This window comes from Lolium rigidum, chromosome 1, assembly GCF_022539505.1.
Source record: "Lolium rigidum isolate FL_2022 chromosome 1, APGP_CSIRO_Lrig_0.1, whole genome shotgun sequence".
In the NCBI taxonomy this organism is placed as follows: Eukaryota; Viridiplantae; Streptophyta; class Magnoliopsida; order Poales; family Poaceae; genus Lolium; species Lolium rigidum.
This window is the reverse complement of record NC_061508.1, coordinates 212,602,557-212,617,408: the sequence shown is the minus strand read 5'-3', so window position 1 is coordinate 212,617,408 and position 14,852 is coordinate 212,602,557. Positions and strand designations below refer to the sequence as shown.

The following is a 14,852-nucleotide window of genomic DNA, read 5'->3' as shown; positions in this document are numbered from 1 at the left end:
ACACGCTAAGGAAGGCGCGACCTGATCCGGCCGCAAAGATCCGGCGAACCCCGGATGAAGAGGGTCGACCACGAAAAATGGAGTGGCGCCCCAAGCAAGGAAAGCCGATGATGAGACATCGGCCGGCACAAACATGGTGCTCGTCCTTCCAACGGAGTTTGGTGCTCCAGGATTACACGAGGCACCCAATTTCGACGACTGCGAGCACATCGACGTGACATAGGATGGGGCTAGGTTGGTCTTATCCACGGGCCCGATCGTGTAGCGAACGCAACATCGATGAACGAACGTGGCAATGCCGATCCAGGAGATCGGCCCCAAGGATCTATGGAGGAACGTTACAAAACCTTCATCGAGCAAGCAACATGGAGGCCGATTCCAGCAATCGGCCAAAATTGTCCTCACTACACATTCTGCCTGGGTTCAACATTTGATCCAACAGGGAATACCTGAAGAGCCGATACCCTCAATTACTTGAAAGAATCGGCTCGGGGGGCACCTAGGTGGATAAAACACGAGGATAAGAAGTGGAAGTGTCTTTCAAATACCCGGCAGCCCAAGATATTCTTTGATGATGGGTATTGAAGTATGGGGGCCGATACATAAATCGGTCGTAAAAAAAATTCAAATTTTTTTTAAGCATAGCCGATGCGCAGACATCGACTTAAGGATAGAAAGCCGATGCATGGCCATCGACTCAAGAGGTATAACTGTTATAAGCAGAGGGTCAATGGAGCAGGAAGTATTCGAGTCCGCAGTATCAGCTGGGGCAAGTTTGAGGGATCATGACCCTGACCAATGCCAAGAGCAGCATGGACGTGCAGATCAGGTTAAGGATGGGTTGCATCAAATCTGCCAAAGGAAAGGAGCCGATCTGACTAAGCAAGGCGCAAGAAGTGGACTGAAAAAGCTCGGGGGGCAGCTCACCCTGAAGATTCTCTGCTCTGAGGAGCCGATTTTGTTGAAATCGGCTGGCTCTGCATTATGACTTGGATGCCAATGGTGGCACATTTGGCTAACTCACCACTTTTCTCGCCTTAAGTGAGGCTTGGGGGCAGCTTGCCCTGGAGGACCCTTTGCTATAGGAAGCCGATTTGGTTGAAATCGGCTGGCTCTACATCTCAGCTTTTGAGGAATAGTTGCTGCGGGAAAAACGGAGCAGGAGCCTGTCCTGCATATCAGCTCCGGCCTCCGGATTGATTCAGCAATGGTCCTAGAGCTCTTCCGGAGACAAAGGTGGCCGTTAATAATACGCTCAGTGACTGCGGGTTGGACCTGTTCGGTTGGAAGTTGGGGATCTGAGTTTGAGCAAGGTTACCATTTGAGGAGATGGCTAAATTGGCCTATCTCGAAATTTATCATAAGAGGTCGATGCGTTGCCATCGGCTCATTGAGCGTTGATCCAACTAACAATCGGCAGAATCAGTACGAAGGGAAATCGGCAAAATCAAGTTAAGGAAAAGTCTTCTTCATTAATAAGAGAGGATTTTTACAATGAAGAGCCGATTGCTCAAAGCAAGGAAGAGCAAAAGAAAGAGCCGATTGCTCCGGGACTACTAATCCTACATAACTAATCCTCGCTAGCATCATCGTCGGCGTCGCCGTCGGCGCTACTGCCGGAGAATTCCTCGCCGCTGCTGCCCCGGCCCGTCGGCCGGAGCTTCCTCTTCCTCGTCATCATCATCATCTCGCTGTCCGCCCAAGCGCGGAAGCGCTTCGTCGGCGGGTACCCGGCGGAAGAGGAGGAATCATCCTCCTCCTCCTCCTCTTCTCCTTCCTCGTCATCATCCTCGTCCTCGCTGTCCGCCCACATGCGGGAGCGCTTCTTCGGCGGGAGCCTGGCGGAGGGGGAGGCCGTTGTCTTCTCTACTTCTCCTTCTTTCTCCTCCTTGTCGGAGGAGATGGGGTTCGCCCCGGAATGGAGGTCGTCTTCATTCTTGCTCTTCGGCGAGGATTGGAGGGGCAAGCCTGAGGGGGAAGAGGAAGAGGAAGACATTGCTACAGGGGAAGAGGGTTTTTTGGCGCTGGTGGACAGAACAGAGCAAGGGGATGGAGTGGCGAACCGTTCGGCACGGATAAATAAAGTGGGTGTAGTGGAGGTTTAATGCCATGACGGTTCTCGAGGACGTTATGCCGAAATTATCAATTCGTGCGAGAGAAGCCCGGGAGACGAGGCGAAATGATGGAAGATTCTGCGGCAGTTCTGCTCTGCCACGACATGACCCGACGGAAGAAAAGCGTAATGATTTTGGAAATATCATTTCCAAAACCAGGGGGCATGTGTTATCACCAGAATTTGACCGAGTCAGAGGTGGGCCGCGATCAAGATGGGCTTGAAGATTATATACGGAAGAAATACGTGAATCGGCCTTACATGCAAAGTTTGGGCTAAATTGCCCGTGTATCTGTATTATAGTAGATCGTATCTTAATTTAGAAGGTAGAGTTTTACCCGTGCACGGTTAGGTGCACGCCTGAATTAGAAAGTCCCCTGGAGTATAAATATGTATCTAGGGTTTATGAAATAGACAACAACCAACGTTCAACACAAATCAATCTCGGCGCATCGCCAACTCCTTCGTCTCGAGGGTTTCTCCTGGTAAGCACCATGCTGCCTAGATCGCATCTTGCGATCTAGGCAGCATAAGCTTATTTACGTTGTTCATGCGTTGCTCGTGCTGAAGCCTTTTTGATGGCGAGCAACGTAGTTATCTTAGATGTGTTAGGGTTAGCATTGTTCTTCGTATCATATGCTTGTCGTAGTGCAACCCTTATACATCTAGCCGCCCTTACACCTATCTTAGGTGTAGGGGCGGCACCCCGCTTGATCATTGTTTAGTAGATCCGATCCGTTACGGTTGCTCCTTGTTCTTCAAGGATTAGTTTAATATCCGCAATAGTTAGGCCTTACAAAAGGTTGGAGGATCCAGCGGCGTGTAGGGTGTAGTTTGCTAGCCCTAGACGGGATGTTCCGGGGATCAACCTCGTGTTGGTTTTTAGGCCCTGTCTAGGATCGGCTTACGATCACCGTACGCGAGCGCGAGGCCCAATCGTGAGTAGGATGATCCGATTATGCGGTGAAAACCCTAAATCGTCGTAGATCGCTTTAGCTTTATCTTGACCAAGCATGACCACCATATATTCGTACACCTCGTACGAATCATGGGTGGATCGGCTCTTTGAGCCGATTCACAGGATAACCTGAGAGCCGATCGAGGCTCGTATTTAATGTTTACGTGTATGCCATGCAGGAAACTAAGTGAGGCATCATCCAACACCTTCCCGACCGGGTATAGGTCGGGTGGCACGCCCTTGCGACAGCATCGGACGTGTGACCGGAAGGCTTTGCGGGCCGTCGCTCCGAGGGACCGGGGCCAGCCGCAGCCCCGAGTTGTTCCCGGCTCTACGGTGTTGCCCGTCGCTGCCCGCCGGTGGGTTTCGACCGCAACGGGTATGTGGTCTCTTATGAACTTATTCATATGCTTGCAAGACATTAGACGACATTCCACCGAGAGGGCCCGGAGTATATCTATCCGTCATCGGGATGGACAAATCCCACTTGTTGATCCATATGCCTCAACTCATACTTTCCGGATACTTAATCCCACCTTTATAACCACCCATTTACGCAGTGGCGTTTGGTGTAATCAAAGTACCTTTCCGGTATAAGTGATTTACATGATCTCATGGTCATAAGGACTAGGTAACTATGTATCGAAAGCTTATAGCAAATAACTTAATGATGAGATCTTATGCTACGCTTAAATGGGTGTGTCCATTACATCATTCATACAATGATATAACCTTGTTATTAATAACATCCAATGTTCATGATTATGAAACTAATCATCCATTAATCAACAAGCTAGTTAAGAGGCATACTAGGGACTCTTTGTTGTTTACATATCACACATGTATCAATGTTTCGGTTAATACAATTATAGCATGGTATATAAACATTTATCATAAACATAAAGATATATAATAACCACTTTTATTATTGCCTCTTGGGCATATCTCCAACAGTGGCATATATGAGGACCGTGAGATAAAGATGAGGAGTTACTTGAGGCTCCTTTCAAGATCTTGTCTTGACCAATAGAATCTTTGGTTTCCTCTATATTGTTAGACCACTACAACTAGAGGAAATAGAATCATTTATATCATGGCCACAAGACAAATCAAGCATATCATTATGATATTTATTCAAGCAACTTACACATGATATGCAAGGACTATCAACACAAGCATGCAAAACATTTCTAGTGCTAGATGTGTTTAAGTCCAAAGATGAAGAATTGCAATGAGATAGAGATGAAGAATCATCAATAGTAAGCTCAATATCAACATTGCAATTTTCATCACCACTCACCATATCATTACCTTGTATCTTACCACACTTTGGTGAAGTGGATGAAGATGAGAACTCATCACGACCGTAAGTGGAAGCAATACAATCATCCTCAATAATATTGGACACATCATATTTGTCTTTAAGCTTTGTCCATAATTCATGAGCGCTCCCAAAAGGCATGATTGAAGAAGTAACTACATTGCTCACTGATACGTCTCCGACGTATCGATAATTTCTTATGTTCTATGCCATATTATTGATGATACCTACATGTTTTATGCACACTTTATGTCATATTCGTGCATTTTCTGGAACTAACCTATTAACAAGATGCCGAAGTGCCGGTTCCTCGTTTTACGCTGTTTTTGGTTTCGAAATCCTAGTAACGAAATATTCTCGGAATTGGACGAAACGAAGACCCGGGTTCCTATTTTCACCGGAAGCATCCAGAACACCCGGGAAGGACCGGAGGGGGGCACTCGGGCCCCCGGACAATAGGCCGGCGCGGCCCGGGCCCCGGCCGCGCCGCCATATGGTGTGGCCACCCCTTCGACCCTCTGCGCCGCCTCTTCGCCTATATAAAGCCTCCGTCGCGAAAACCACGAGGCGAAAAACCACGATACGGAAAACCTTCCGGAGCCGCCGCCATCGCGAAGCCAAGATGCCGGGGACGGGAGTCTCGTTCCGGCACCCTGCCGGAGCGGGGAAGTGCCCCCGGAAGGCTTCTCCATCGACACCGCTGCCATATCCACTTGCCATCTTCATCACCGCTCGCTGCTCCCATGAGGAGGAGTAGTTCTCCATCGAGGCTCGGGGCTGTACCGGTAGCTATGTGGTTCATCTCTCTCCTATGTGCTTCAATACAATAATCTCATGAGCTGCCTTACATGATTGAGATTCATATGATGATGCTTGTAATCTAGATGTCACTATGCTAGTCAAGTGAGTTTTACTTATGTGATCTCCGGAGACTCCTTGTCCCACGTGTGTAAAGGTGACGAGTGTGTGCACCGTGTGGGTCTCTTAGGCTATATTTCACGGAATACTTATTCACCTTGTTGAATGGCATAGTGAGGTGCTTATTTATATCTCTTTATGATTGCAATGTGTTTGTATCACAATTTATCTATGTGCTACTCTAGCAATGTTATTAAAGTAGTTTTATTCCTCCCGCACGTGTGCAAAGGTGACAGATGTGTGCACCGTGTTAGTACTTGGTTTATGCTATGATCATGATCTCTTGTAGATTGCGAAGTTAACTATTGCTATGATAATATTGATGTGATCTATTCCTCCTACATATGCATGAAGGTGACAGTGTGCATGCTATGCTAGTACTTGGTTTAGTCTTTTGATCTATCTTACACTAAAGGTTACTAAAATATGAGCATTATTGTGGAGCTTGTTAACTCCGGCATTGAGGGTTCGTGTAATCCTACGCAATGTGTTCATCATCCAACAAAAGTGTAGAGTATGCATTTATCTATTCTGTTATGTGATCAATGTTGAGAGTGTCCACTAGTGAAAGTCTAATCCCTAGGCCTTGTTCCTAAATATCGCTATCGCTTGCTTGTTTACTTGTTTTATCTGCGTTACTACTCGCTGCGTTACTACTTGCCTGTTTACTCGTCTCGGGCAAAGCACTTTTCCGGTGCCGTTGCTACTACTTATTCATACCACCTGTATTTCACTATCTCTTCGCCGAACTAGTGCACCTATTAGGTGTGTTGGGGACACAAGAGACTTCTTGCTTTGTGGTTGCGGGGTTGCATGAGAGGGATATCTTTGACCTCTTCCTCCCTGAGATCGATAAACCTTGGGTGATCCACTTAAGGGAAACTTGCTGCTGTTCTACAAACCTCTGCTCTTGGAGGCCCAACACTGTCTACAAGAATAGAAGCTCCCGTAGACATCACTCACAACAATGGAAAACGCATGAGAAGCAAGAGCATCGAGGCAAGAGTTTTTCTCCTCCTCAAGAGATAAATTTTGAGGATCCTTAGGAGAAGAAAAACCCATGCCAAGAAATCGCTCCATGTCCGGGGACATACCCCGTAAGATTTTAAGCACATAAATTTTCCATAGATCATAATTTGTGCCATCAAATATAAACAAGTTATTGTGCACTAATCCCCTAACCGACATCTTTACTCTCAAGGCGGTGAAGCCTAAGAATGAGAGACCTTGCTCGATACCAATTGAAAGGACACGGATGTCGCCTAGAGGGGGGGTGAATAGGCGGTTTAAAACTTTTACGAGATGGGCTTAACAAATGCGGAATAAAACTAGCGTTTACTTTGTCAAGCCCAAAGCCTATATACTATGGTTCACCTATGTGCACCGACAACTTATGCTAAGCAATACAAGCAACTTATGTGATAGCAAGATATATAACTTCAAGCACGATGGCTATCACAAAGTAAAGTGCATAAGTAAGGAGCTCGGGTATAGAGATAACCGAGGCACGCGGGAGACGACGATGTAGCCCGAAGTTCACACTCTTGCGAGTGCTACTCTCCGTTGGAGCGGTGTGGAGGACAAGTCACTCCAAAAGCACGAGGGCCACCGTATTCTCCTCGAGAATTCCCACCAAGAGGGATGTCCTCGAACCACTATGTAACCTTAGGGAGGTTACCGAACCCGCACAAAGCTTGGGGCTATCTCCACAACTTAATTGGAGGCTCCCAACAAATTGCCACAAAGGCCTTGCCCTTGAAGAATCTCCACAACTTAATTGGAGTCCCCAAGAACACCACTAAGATGCCACAAAGGCCTTGCCCTTGAAGATTCTCCACAACTTAATTGGAGTCCCCAAGAACACCACAAAGATGCCACAAAGGCCTAGAATCCGTCTAGGGTTCCAAGAACCCAAGAGTAACAACCTTCTTGTTTTCACCACCACGAATCACCGTGGACTCAAACCGATGCACCAAATGCAATGGCAAGAACAGCACAAAGATGCTCAAGTCCTTCTCTCTCAAATTCCAACAAAGCTACAAAAGCTATTGGGGGAATAAGAGAGGAAGAACAAATAAGAGGAGGAACACCAAATTTCTCCAAGATCTAGAACTAGTGGATTCCCCTCACAAAGAGAGGGATTTGATTGGTAGGAATGTAGATCTAGATCTCCTCTTCCTTTTCCCTCAAAAAGATTCAAGAAGCATAGGAGGAGTAGAGGGAAAGGGAAGTTCTCAAGGTCAACAATGGTGGAGAGCACAAAGGGGAAGAAGTAGCTGCCCAAGGAGGAAGAAGGGGGGCTTAAATACCCCCTCCCATCGAAATATGACCGTTTGGGTCAGCTCAGGCCGGATTTTCCGGGCCGGATATTTGCAAAATATCCGGGCCCCGAAAAACGGCTAAGGACCATGAGAAAACATGCCCCTGGATGGGGGCCGGACATTGGGCCGGATATTTGCCCGGATTTGTCCAAAAACCGGATTTTTCCGGGAGGCCGGATTATCCGCCCCAAACTTGGGCCGGAATATCCGCCCCTTGAAAACTGGCGAAACATCAAACTCGAAACGGGCATAACTTTAGCATCCGGACTCCGATTTTGATGATCTTGGGCTTGTTTTAAAGCTAGGAACAAGCTCTACAAGATCATGCAGGAAACCATCATAGTCCAACAAGGGAGGATAGAAACAAATGATGAAAGGTTTGATCTATCTAAAAAGACATACCGGTAAAACCTCCAATCTTGAAAATGCAACAAGTTGCCCGTGCAAAAACCATTCTTGATCAACTAGAGCTTGTCATGAGAATAAGCACAAGCTCTAAATCATCACATGGATAAGATCCAAATAATAACCAAGAAAGATGATGAACCAAACTCGAAAACGCAACAAGTGATCTATGCAAAATCCGTTTTCGATGAACTAGAGCTTGTCATGAGAATAAGCACAAGCTCTAAAACATCACATGGATAAGGTCCAAATAACAACCAAGAAATATGATGCAAGGATGCAAAGGTTTGAGCTCTCTCCGAACGATACGATCGAGTTACTCACTCGAGAGCCCTCTTGATAGTACGGCAACTAAACTATAAACCGGTCTCCAACTACACTATGAGACCGGTGAGAAAGAAACCCTATCAAGAGCAAACCTTATACTTGTGCATTCCACTTGAGCTTGATGACGACGATCTTGACCTCAACAAGATGGAACGCCTTTCTTGCTTGTGCTTGCTTGACGAAGTCTTGTAGATTGCTCCCCCATAAACCACCATGGGAGAGCTACTTCTTCGGCGCATCTTCACATAACCATGACCACCATGTGGATTGCTCCCCCATAATCCACCATGGGAGAGCTTCTTCTTCGGCGCATCTTCACATATCCATGATCACCATATGGATGGCAAGACTCAAGCAAAGGATCTCTTCGAGATGGCTCATCTTGAACTTGCACATCATTTCTCCATGGCAAGCTTCAAGCTTATGAACTCTTCGAGTTGGCTCATCTTGAACTTGCACTTCATTTCTTCATTCTTCATCATGTTGATGTCTTGAAGTAACTTGAGGGCTCACTTCATCTTCATCTTCAAGACATACTTGACACTTGATATCCTTCATCAATTTCTTCTTATTGCAACCTTGAAGCCAACATATGGTTCAAGAATTACCTATGGACAACTCCTACAAATCTATACCTAATAATAAAAGCAAAAGGATTTCTCCCTCGGTCGTTCGTCCAATTCAAAACTGCCCTAAAAGTTGGTACAAATTACTCACCACTGCCACCCGTAAGTTAAAATCTATATAATAAAAACGTTTTCATGGTTTGGTCTGTCTCGATGCGCTTTCGTCCGGTTTGATTTGATTTACGCCCTCGTCCGTTCCAGATCACTCTTCCTTTGTTTGCGTCTCTCCGATCCCTCTCTTAGCACGAACGGAACTCCCCAAGCCTGCCTTAATACGTGAGCCCATAACGGTTACGGTTGCACGTACGTATACAGTCCGGTCTCCAGTTGACATAACCGACTATGTACGGGCTCATATATACATCCAATTGACCAGCACGATCTTCGCCGATTCGCTTGTGAGTTATGATTAATAAGTCGACTTAGAGCATCTCCAGTCGCGTCCCCCAAACCGTCCCCCAAAGCGATTTGGGGCGCGCCGGACAAAAAAAGCGTTCCAGCCGCGTCCCCCAAAGCCCTTTTTCGTCCGGCGCGCCCCCATTCGGTGTCCGGCGCCCGAGCCCGTCCCCGTCCCACGGGGGACGCACGGGGACGCCGGACACAACGAAGCGAGGCGGGGAGTGGCGGGGCCGACCCGTCAGCGGCACAATTAATTTAAACCTAACCGTCGCCTACCTCGCGACGGAAGTTATTGGCGCGCAGCGACGGTGCGGTTCCCGCGAGAGGGCACGGCGACGCGTCCCGTCGCGCCCTAGCTCGCGTGCCGGCGTTAATGAGCGCCACCGCTCCTCCGCCTCTCTCCGGCCTATAAAAGGGCGCCTCTCATCGTCCCTCTCACACACAAACCCTAGCGCCTCTCTCCCGAACCCTAGCCGCCACCATCTCTCAACAAGACTCGACGCCATGTCTGGTAGAGGCGGAGGCGGACCTCGCGGCCGCGGCCGTGGCCGTGGTCGTGGTCGTGGCCGCGGCACAGCCTGAACGCTCGCCGTCGCCTTCCACGCCGCCGCCTTCATCATCGTCGGAGATGGACGTGGAGCCGGACGTCCTGTTCGAGTTCGTCCACGTCCTCAAGGGCGACCCGCGCGGCATCCGGAGGCTGCCGGACTCCTTCGCCGAGTACGTCGGCGGCGTACGCCCGCGCACGATGCATCCGCGGGAGCATTCGTGCGGCTACTGCCGGTGGATCGTCAAGGCGATCTACGACGCGCGCGGCAAGATGTACTTCAACATCGGCTGGGAGAAGTTCGCGCGCCACCACAGCCTCCAAGCCGGCTTCATCCTCGTGTTCTCCTACTTCGGCAACGGGGACATGAGCGTCAAGGTCTTCGACGAGAGGCGCTGCCTCCGGGACTACCACGTCGACGGGGACGACGACGAGCACCGGCGAGGAGGACGGCCGAATGAGTGTTGTTTCTTCGCGGCGAAAACGTGCACGGAGGTTTCTGCCTGTTCGCCTCATCGGTAGAACCAACAAGGGCACCATCCTCCCGCTGGATTTTCCGGTTTAGGTGACTCAGGTGTGCCCTCGAGTGTTCTTTCTTAGCAGCGAACACACGAAATCTTCGATGCACGGCCTAGTTAGGTTTAGTTTCTTTGCAATATTTTATATTTGTGTCCACCATGGTTCAAACTATGTATTAGTTTGTGGAAAACCATGTTCCAAACTGTGTTTTCGTGTAAACCACGTTCCAAATTATGTATTAGTTTGTGGAAATTGAAATAAAAATGCCAGAAAAATTATTTTAAATGTTTGGGGGCGGCGTTTGGGGGACGCGGGTGGGGAGCGACGTCCCCCAAACGCGGCACGAACGAAACATGTCCCCCAAACGCTCGATCCGGCGCGGTTTGGGGGACGGTTTGGGGGACGCGACTGGAGATGCTCTTATGCGAGGGATTCTTCGACGAGAATCCGATCAAGATGAATTTCGGGCGGCTCTAGACAACCTGGCCGGAAACTGAGTTGAGCACGTCACGTTGTGCATCCTCTCCGCATTGACGAAGTTCGCCAACGATGAACCTCGAATAGGCAGACACGGATGAGGCCGCCTTTGACATGACCGAGCTCTGCCAAGTGCAATGTCGTATATGCGGAAAGAAAAAGGAAAACGCTAGCGATCACCCGGGGGATCGGGCGTCTCTTCCTCCGCCTTAACGAGGCACCACGCGTCCAAAACGAGAGGACAGCTGGTATGGTCCCACCACCTTCTCTTATCTCTTCCCACCTTCCTCATCTTCTTCCTGCCTCCACGCACCATGAGACGAGTGAATCCCGCCATAGCTGACGCTGCCTCCTCCTCCTCCGGTACCAGCGCCGTCGCCGTCGCCGCGCCCGCCGCCGCCGGTACCAGCGCCGTCGCCGCGCCCGCCGCCGCTTCTGACCGCGCAGCAGCTGCAGGAACCTGCGCAGCGCCGCGCGCCGCCCCTTTTCCCCGCGCATCCATGGAGGCGCAGCCGGGATCGTGGCCGGTTTTCCGCACCGCCGCCCATCATGGCAGTCTGTCCGCGCCGCCGCGACCAACCGCGTCGCCCAAGGGGAGGTCGCCGGCAACCACGAGCCCGCTTCCATGGCTGGAGATGGAGCACCGCGCGCCCCCACGCTGCTGCACCACCACCTCGCTACCCCCGCCATGGCTACCATCCCTCCTGCCTGCTCCGCGCCGCCCTGCCACGATTCATGGCAGCCGGATGTGAGACCCAGGGGAGCTCGCCGGCCGGCACCCGTCGCCGGCAACCACCAAGTGGTGCGAACCGCGCCACACCCGCTGCAGGCTCCACCATGGATTCTTCAAGGGAGCGTCAGGTTGCTGCTAGGGGGTCCTCCGTCGATGGCATCGATGCTACAATAGGCTACCGCCGTTGCTACGTCTTGTCGCCCCCACTGCTACAAGAGGCTGCCGCCGTTGCTACATTCTACCTCCGCCGCTGCTACATCCCACCGTTGCATGTGCTACATCCTGCAGCCGGCGCTGCTACATCCATCCACCGGCGCTGCTTCATCTGTCCGCGGCCATTGCTACATGGGGCCAGGTTTCGGCGAGAGGCTCCGACAAAGTCATTTTTGCTACTTTTGTTTTTGGTTTTTGCTATAATAGCATACGGTTTTTTGCTACAAGTTCTCCGGTTAGGTCTCCGACGAGTCCTCGACGAGGTCGGTATTTCTACAATAGCAAAAAAAAGCTGCTACAATTTTTGTGTTTTTTTTTTGCTACTTTAGCATTTTTTTTTTGCTACCATGTCTCCGGTGAGGTTTCCGGCGACGCCTCCGGCGAGTTTCCGGGTGACATCTCCGGCGAGTTTTTTTGCGAGGTCTCCGGTAAGATCGGTTTTGCTACAATACCAGAATTGTTTTGCTACAATAGTACAACATGTTTGCTACATCATCTCCGGCGAGTCTCCGACGAGATCTGTGTATATTTTGGGTGAACCGTGTTTTGCTACAATTGTGGTGATTTTGCTACAAACGAACCGTTTTTTGCTACTTTGGTGCATTATGGTAGCAAAAGTGAGACTGAATTATACTGTAACACGTGTCATGATCTGGACGGTCCAATCGAGCTAATCCAACGGCTGTCCACCCGGGGATTAGAAATCTAATCCCCCGGGGGACGCTCAGCGTGACCCAAAGAAAAACCTCGCGTGCGGCGGGGCCCCAGCTCAATCAGATCATCACCTTCCTTGTCCCCGCCCGCGTCACGCACACGTCTCACGTGACGCTGTACAGTCTCTCCGACAGCACCAGCGGTGATCGAGGGCCCAGCGTGACGGTTCTCTGACGGCGTGCTCGTCGTCGCTGCGATGCACCTCAAGGTTGCATTGCACGTCACTCTGTACGTCCTCTCCTCTCCGATAGCATCGGTGACTGCGAGGATCGAGGGCAAGGCGAAGGTTAACCAACGGCATGCTGGTCGCACCTCTAGGTTGGCTACGTCGCCATCGTCTCCAGCAGAGCACTACGGCGCCCAGGCCGACCGGTGTCCTTTAGAGATACTAGATTTAGATGTGCGCCTTAGCGCACGATCCCGTGAATTTACCGTCAATTTACACTGTAAAACAACGTAAAAAAACACTTGAGTAAACTTTTGGCAACCAAATACAACGGTGATACCAAAAAGGCAAAGGCATTTCTCATGGATGCTAAGACTTCTCATGCTTACTGTAGATATAGTATGCACAATCTGCTCTTCAAATTTAAATGATCTGGAAAGCCATTCCTTTCCGTTCTTAATTTCTTTTGCAGAAAAGAAATGGTTTCATATTGAAGAGTGTATATTTTGACATTAAAATTATTATTTCTTTATCCCTTTCACGCTTAATAGTTCCATCTGAAAGTTTAGTGGTGAAGATTGCATTATTGCTGCATAATCCCATTATTAATCAAAACCCAATTCTTATATCCTACAAAAAGCACCCCAACACATATTTGATTATGTCAACAGTATTGTGCAGTGAGAAATATATACTGGGAAGTAAGGACGAATTTCAAAGCAATTATAGTATCATCATTTCTATCCATTTAGCCGTATTATAAACTTGGAGCTATATAATGATTAAACCAAGTGGCATGCATTATAGCACAGCTACTAACATTGTGAGCTAACAACATAATGAATCAGTAAAGACGAAATTCCATAGAGCATCTCTGTATTTCAACTGCAAATATACAAAAGGCATTTCTCATGGCTGCTAAGAATTCTCATGCTTACTGTAGATGTAGTATGCACAATCTTCTCTTCAAGTTTAAATGATCTGGAAAGGCATTCCTTTCCTTTCTTAATTTCTTTTGTAGAAAAGGAAATGGTTTCATATTGTAGAGCGTATATTTTGACATTAAAATTATTATTTCTTTATCTGTTTCACCCTTAACAGTTCCATCTGAAAGTTTACTGGTGAAGATTGCATTGTTGCTGAATAATCCCATTGTTAATCAAAACCCAATTCTTATATCCTACAAAAAAACACCCCCAACACATATTTGATTATGTCAACAGGATTGTACAGTGAGAAATATACTGGGAAGTAAGGACGAATTTCAAAGCAATTATAGTAATCATTTCTATCAATTTAGTTGTATTATTAACTTGGAGCTATATAATACTAACATTGTGAGCTGACAATAGAATGAATCAGTAAAGACGAAATTCCATAGATCGTCTCTGTATTTCAACTGTAAATATGTAAAATGTCTCATAGGCTGCTGCGAGTATCATACCTCCTGAAGAAAATAATAGTGTGAACTCATGTCTGCTGATTTTTTTTACATTTCTCCATCATCAAGTTGCTACATGCCCCTGTGTTGCTCCCTTGGTGCACTCATTCTGTAAATAGCTAGCATGCATGAGATGTGTTATTCTGAACCTCCTTCAGCTAATAATTCATACTAACCCTGAATAAGGAAGAGCTCCTCAGTGGTAGATTAAAAAAGACCAATCTTTGACCACATTGCAGAGCTCAGATATGACATAAGTACATGATTTTAATTCGTAGATATAATAACCCCAAATATATTTTCTGGCCTATAAATAAATATGATGAGAATCGGAGAAGAAAATTAGTTTCAAAGTGAAAGCACTACTTTGGAGCTCGGATGACGATGAAACTATTTACTCGATTCCTATTTCCACTGCATAACCAGATAGAGGGTAAATAGTAATCTTTCTGATATAGCTAGTAGGAAAATTCCATGCTACTGTGTGCTAGGGCAATTTTGAGCAGATCTATGGAAGCATAATTTTTTTTCCTAATTAATTTCGAAGCAAAGAGTGATGTATGAAAAGCACCATTTTTCAAGTAGGGAGGAAGATGAGCAACGGTCCAGGCATCAAGAATTCACCCTAGAGATTACAAGCATAACACTGAAAGT

The 14,852-nt window shown here is 48.0% G+C and overlaps 1 protein-coding gene across 1 annotated transcript in view; it reads right to left on the bottom strand.

Moving 5' to 3' along the window:
* The window catches only part of LOC124654685 (2-alkenal reductase (NADP(+)-dependent)-like), a 27,108-nt gene extending 15,487 nt beyond the window's left edge, over positions 1-11,621 (bottom strand). The window contains exon 1 of the mRNA XM_047193685.1: positions 11,372-11,621. Coding sequence (XP_047049641.1) covers positions 11,372-11,621 — 250 coding nt within the window. The remainder of the gene's footprint in view (positions 1-11,371) is intronic.
* Between the last annotated feature and the right edge of the window lie 3,231 nt (positions 11,622-14,852).